This window comes from Rhipicephalus sanguineus, chromosome 4 (genome assembly GCF_013339695.2).
Source record: "Rhipicephalus sanguineus isolate Rsan-2018 chromosome 4, BIME_Rsan_1.4, whole genome shotgun sequence".
Taxonomy (NCBI): domain Eukaryota; kingdom Metazoa; phylum Arthropoda; class Arachnida; order Ixodida; family Ixodidae; genus Rhipicephalus; species Rhipicephalus sanguineus.
The window spans coordinates 113,685,112-113,691,741 of record NC_051179.1 but is presented as its reverse complement, the minus strand read 5'-3'; the positions used below and the strand labels follow the sequence as shown (position 1 = coordinate 113,691,741).

General features: G+C 46.3%; 1 protein-coding gene across 1 annotated transcript; it reads left to right on the top strand.

Annotated features, from left to right (window-relative positions):
• The first annotated feature begins 361 nt into the window (after window positions 1-361).
• On the top strand, window positions 362-1,780 carry LOC119388952 (uncharacterized). Its single transcript, XM_037656288.2, has one exon. It carries the CDS (start codon window positions 719-721, stop codon window positions 1,778-1,780), a length of 1,062 nt encoding a protein of 353 aa, XP_037512216.2. The 5' UTR covers window positions 362-718.
• The last annotated feature ends 4,850 nt before the right edge of the window (window positions 1,781-6,630 follow it).

The window sequence follows — 6,630 nt, the reverse complement described above, 5'->3', positions numbered from 1 at the left end:
CAGCTCCGACGACGAAGCCGCAGAAGCCACTTACGTAGGCACAAGTGCTTCAGACAGCTCCTCTTGCTCAGATGAGCTGTCTGTCGAAGAGGTGGAAGCAGTTGAAGCTGCAGGCTGTTCTGGTAGCCAAGGGGTGCCTTCACATGATGTGCCTGCAGAGGAGCTGACAGCAGCTGAAGAACTTGCTGTCATTGCAAGCCGTCACAACATGACGCATTACAACATCAATGATATTCTTGATTTTTGTCGGCGCCGAGGCATTCCTGGCCTGCCAAAGGACGCCCGAACCGTGATGCGGACGGAGAGAAAAGCGCAGCTTGACCAAAGTGGAAATTTTGTGCATTTTGGTCTAGCTGAAGGCATACGACAAGCCATAGGACCAGGGCACTTGCCGCGAGATATCAAGCTGCAAGCAAACATTGACGGCGTTCCACTTTTTAAAAGCAGCCAGACATCTTTTTGGCCCATTCTTTGCCGATGTAGCAACATAACGGCTTCCACACCATTTGTGGTGAGCGTTTATTGTGGACCCGGCAAGCCACCGGACCTCCAGAGTTACCTTGCCCCATTTGTAAACGAAGTTCTTGATGTTACTTCTAATGGGATAGTTATAAAGGGCACCCACGTCGGTGTGACCCTGACAGCAGTTGTATGTGATACACCTGCTAGAAGCTTTATTAAAGCTGTAGCTGGCCATAGTGGCTATTATGCTTGCGAGATGTGTACGCAAAAGGGCCAGTACATGGAAGGGCGAGTGACGTTTCCTAACCTGCATGCACCCCTGCGTACGAATGACTCCTTTCGCTCACAAGAGGACAAACATCACCACAATGGCCTCTCACCATTCCTGCCGTTGAGCTTGGATATGGTGATGTGTTTTCCAACTGAATACATGCATCTCGTCTGCTTGGGTGTGATGCGGCGCATGCTCAGAAACTGGGTGAGCAGAGGGCAGGGTCCTAGGACATGCAGGTTGGGTAGGTTTGAGCGCTGCAAACTCAACGATCATTTGCGAGAATGTGCAAGTGCCTTTCCCAGCTGCTTTCAAAGGAAGCCAAGAGGAACAGAAGAGCTGGACCGCTGGAAGGCATCAGAATTTCGTACATTCCTCCTCTACGTGGGGCCTGTAGTGCTTAAATCTGTGCTCCCAGCGTCACAGTACAAGCACTTTCTGATGTTTCATGTGGCAATCACTATACTGGTTTCTCCACAGTACCATGTGGAGTACAATCAGTTTGCCCGTGACCTGCTGCGATACTTTGTCCAGCAATTCGGCAAACTTTATGGCAGTAAACAGCTTGTGTACAACGTGCACACCCTCAGCCATCTTGCTGAACAGTGCTTGGTGCATGGACCCCTCGACGAATTCAGCGCCTTCCCTTTTGAAAACCATCTGGGGAAAATGAAAAAGTTGCTGCGCTCCTCTAACAAGCCACTATCTCAACTCAGCAGGAGGCTGTCAGAGATGAGGCATCTGACTCCGAAGGTGCAGAAGCAAGGGCCACGTGAACTAAAAGCAGGAGACTGTTTTTTACTGGATGATGGACCGGCTGTTGTGGTGGAAGTGAATGACAGCAGTTGTAAAGCTGCAGCCCTACAAAATCCGAGGGACTTTTACAAAGTTCCACTGCAGTCATCCTGGCTTCGCATATTTAAGTGTGATGCCTCTAGTGGTGATGTGAAAACCTGGCGGCTTGAAGACCTTCGTGGCAAAGCACAGTGCCTTAAACTGAGGCGCAAGCGCAACTACATAGTTTTTCCTTTGTTGCACCTGCAGTGAAAGCCGCAACCATCAGTCTTGAAGCAAAGGGAATTCTTGGTTGACAGTAATAATATCTGGGGTTTAACGTCCCAAAACCACAATATGATTATGAGAGACGCTGTAGTGGAGGGCTCCGGAAATTTCAGCCACCTGGGGTTCTTTAACATGCACCTAAATCTAAGTACACAAGCCTCAAACATTTTCGCCTCCATTGAAAATGCAGCCGCCGCGGCCAGGACTCGATCACGCGACCTTCGGGTCAGCAGTCGAGCACCGCAACCACTAGACCACTGTGGCGAGGCAGATCAAGCAACATTATGGGAAAGTTATTGCAGTGTACAAAGAAAAAAAATGTCTATGCCTGTGCATTACTTAGACAACTCTCATAGGTTATTCTGTGCCGATTTTAACAGCAAAGCTGTTTAGCAAATCATTTCTTGTATCTCGTATCACGAATTCTGTCATCATATACGGGTATGTGCCACAAAAATGAGGTAAATACCACTACTCACCACTAGTCCACTAAAAATGAAGAAGGTAACAGTTCGCCCAAAAATGGCTGCGAACGAACTCGCGCCTAACCATACGCAGTTATGGGATGCCCGAAGATAAATTGTACTTCTGAGGAAGAAGCTGCAGTTTGAGAAGCGAGGCTTGCCACTATGCGTGAAAGTCAGTGGCAGCGCTGAGAAGATCCGGAGTATAAGGCCAGGGAATTGTAACGGAAGAGACTGCAGTGTCAAGAAGATCCCGAATACAGGGAGCCCAAACGTGCAGCAAATGCTGCTCAAGTGTGTTCCCTGCGGCAAGGTCCAGCCTACCAAGAAGTGTAGGGAGCCCGTGCCTCCACCGGTGGTGCCGACACAAGGTTTCAGTGCGAGTTCCTTTCGTTGGAATTTGGACATTCCTATGAAGTGTGTGATCGTCCTTGGTTCAACACAAACAACTTGTCCACTCTTAGGACTGTGTGATCAGTGGAGTAGCACGACCTTGACTTGCGTGTGCTGCAGAAGCTCTTCCTCTACACTACGACCGAGCTGGAAGATGTGTGGCTGAGTAGAACTTGTCGCAAGACCGTTCTTCGAGGGAGAGGGCCGCAGTGCAGCTCGAGCAACGGTTTCTCATTAAACATCCAATGTCTAAGAAAAGGCAGGTGGTTCACTACATATCCACTCGCTTTTCGCCAGTCAAGCCAAGTTCAACCTCGCTACAGCCAAATTCCCCCTAGATACAGCAATAAGTAAGCAAGAGATCGATCAGCTTCAGAGTGTATCGAGCTTTGCGTGGCTTAGTGCAAGCTTTGAGCCAATTTTTTTTTTGCCATTTTGTATCTGTTGATATACAGCCAGTGCATCATCTGTTTCAACCTCGAGCTAGCCACTAGTCCACCATGACGCAGGCTGAACCTCCTCCATTGTATCACTCCCCTCAACATCCACCCACCACGTTGACAGCACTTGTCAGTCATATCAGTGAAGTGCTCTTATCTCACTATGCCACAATTACCATGTGCACCCTTTTTTGAAGCAAGAGGACGCAGGATCACTGACAAATGATTCTAGTCACAAGCCTACCTGGCGTCAACAACAGCCTCGCAAGGCCAAACCATTGCAGCGAGGATCAACCTAGCAGCCACCTACCAATAATGAGCCTGTGTCTACCACCACATGCTGCTGACCCGTTTCCACTGGCGCATCTCCCCAACAACTTACCCACCACCTTTGACGGCATACTGTACATGTCGAGCCACAGCTGTGGTGCTCAGCACTCGATGCAGTGGGAATAGTTGGGGGTACTTGACATCAGTGATGTGTTACACTCCAAACTATGTCTCGGAAGGACTGTTTCTGCCATCACACAGCCTACGAGGACAATTTCAACAGCACTAGAAGTTCATTGCGATGTCAAGTCAAGGTGTTAGATGCTGTGAATGTTCATGATCAAGCAACTTTTAGATGAGAAGTCCAGTTGTCACCTCTGGTGCTGGCCTTCTCACTACCTACAAGCTTTCCATGATGTTCATGTGCACTCTGGTCGCAACTTGAGCCTTTTAATTGTCACCAGGATGTCAGCTGATGCTTTGTGTTTCTTGATCTACTGTGCTTGTTTTCTATCTCTATGTTACATGTCTTTTTTCATTCCAATGCACACTGCATGGTCTTTGATTATGAGTTTTTGTTATTCTCCAAGTTTGTGTGCTCTGTGTTAGTACTGTGTTAGACTGCAGTAACGGTATACTTTTCACTTGAAGGACAGCGGCAAGTTTTTGGTCATGATTATGTAATGTTTGCTGCAAGTGCTCGAGCAAATTTTTGTTCTTTGCTGAATTTTCTTTTCACATCTATGCACCCATCTTAGTAACTCTTATAGATATGCATACTCTTGTACTCATTCTAAAGGCTGGCTACTAATTTTAAACCCATATTCTTTAACTAGGATATTGTGCACAAGCTTAGTCTTTATAGATGATTTATTTTCAGTCCTATTTCAGCTACTCTAGTACTTTCTTGGTATAGATCATCAGTAATTCGTTGCAGTTAGTTCCCATCATTGCTGAAGAGCATGATGTCTGTAAACTGCAGATTACCCAGATATTCTATATCAGTTTTAATTCCTCTTTGTTCCCAACCTAGCTGTTTAAACAGTGTTTCTAGGCACCTTGTGGGGCTTACACTTTTGCAGTCTGAACACCCCCTACCCCGCTTTTCTTTCAAGGAATAACTCTTTCCTTTTGACTCGCCCCATTCGTCACGGCTGGTCTCCCCCCCCCCCCCTCCACTTTTCACAGCTACCCACTACTCCTGTTTGGATTGGAGGAGAGAGTAAACAGCATATGCGCAAAAGCGCTAAGGAAATCAGTTCCAGCCCTGAAGAAAAGTCCACTTGTCGGAACGTCGGCTTGAGCACACACACCCCTGTTTACGCATTTTTTCATTGCAAGCTTCCATCTTCCACTTCCTGTCGTTTTTTGCATATATAGAGAAAGAAATAAATAAACAGAGACAAAGAAAAAAAAATAGAGAGAAGAAAAAAGGAAATGTAAAGAAACACCAGTGGTTTCAGCCTGGATAATATTTTGAGGCTTCCTGAATTTATCTTGAATCAACATATGTTACATTTAGCAACCAAGTCCTTGTTCCACGGGAGGGCATATGTATAGGCTCGTGCATGGCACTTGTACTAGCTCGTATTTTCTTGGCCAGCATTGATTGTGATCTGGTGTGCTGTTTTGACCATGATATTGTGCTAAAGGTTTTCAGATACATAGATGACTACCAAGTTCTTTTCAAAAAAGAACCTGGATTGGCACACACTAATTCTGTGCAAGATATTTTAGCGGTCTTTGAACGACACAGGTGAGGTTTAACCTTCACCTACGAATTACCTGGCCAGAACAGAATTCAGTTTGTAGATATTAACTTATCTTTGCCACCAGATCACACATGCTGGTTGTACTTGCAGAGAGCTAGAAAAGACCTGTTGAATAATTCTGCGCATTCAAAGACTGTTAAACGGGCCATTGACATGCTTTGCTTGAAGGGAGTCTTGGAGAAGTGATGTGTTCACCTGGTCCATGACAGCCTAAAAAATTAGGTTGCTAGGTTGGTGAAGGCTGGTTTTCCTGTGTCAGTTGTTGTCAGTTGTTGCTGTAGCAGGGAAGCTCCTGCAGAGGTTGAAGGCTAGTGCTGTGAAGGTCGTAAAAAAATACGATCGGTGGTTGTCCCCTATAATTATAGGGTATCTCACAATGAAGGATGCTGCCGATCACCATGGTGTGCCTGTGGTATTTTCTGCCCCACACAAACTGGCCTCACTTTGCCCCCGCATCGCCTCTGCAAGTAGGAGTGTGCAAGATTGCACTAAGAGCCATGCTACTCGGTTCATCGTGTGCTCGAAGGGGTTTGCATACGAAATCCCTCTGACATGCGGGGAGGTGTACATCGTCCAAATGGGCCTATGTTTAAATGAATGGCTTAGGGAGGGAGCACCAGCTTTCGATCAAGAACGGACGAGGTTCCAATCTTCCCCTTCACTGCAGTGTATGCCCGTGGGCCGAGTGTGGTAAACTATGCCAGTCTTTGCTGGTGAGAACAAAAATTTTGAAACGCTGTCATGACCAGTTGGCACGTGGGCTTGCCGAGGCTTTCTGCATCATAGAAAAAGGAGACGTTTTTTCAGTGATACATCAATCAGATTGTATCACAATGAAAGCAGGTTCCTTGCATTAATTTGTGGTTTGTGTAGTATAAATATTAGTTTTCTGCTGAATGAAAACCAGTCACGAGTCTGCGCCCATCCTCGTTCTCTTCTTGTCTATGTTTATTTTGCACAGCACTTTGTTTAATGATGTACGACCGATTCTCCCAGCGATGCCTTAATGAAGAGAAAGAAGGCTGCCCAGCTCCGCACTTCCTTCAAGCTTAGCTGCCGCAACCCACTGCGGGGGATAGCTCGTTTCATGGTCGATCCCTTGCAGTGGGTGACGCCAGGTTGCCAAGGGACAACCAGCCAACCAACTTAGCTCTGCTAGTGCGACACTGACTTAATTTTCTTTCCTGCATTGCTCAGCTCGGACAGATTAATGGAACCAGAGGAGAAAAGAGTTGCATGCATTAAAGCTTTGCGTGTCTAAAGCAGTGAATAGCGAGAACTTTGCTTTCTTCAGTTGTGCTGATGAATATAGGCAAGTAATCAATAACCACTGAGCTGAAATACATCAGTAACGCAACAATACTGTGAATGAAAATAACTAGAGCTATGGAGAGTGTTGCCTTTTGCCAAAATGTACACCCCCATACTGGTTAGCTCTTCACCCAAAACACAATTTATATATTTAAACATACATAACTACAGAACTGAAAACTTCC

Coding starts and splice junctions, on each gene's coding strand:
- LOC119388952 (XM_037656288.2), top strand. CDS start 719: ATGTGTACGCAAAAGGGCCAGTACATGGAAGGGCGAGTGACGTTTCCT.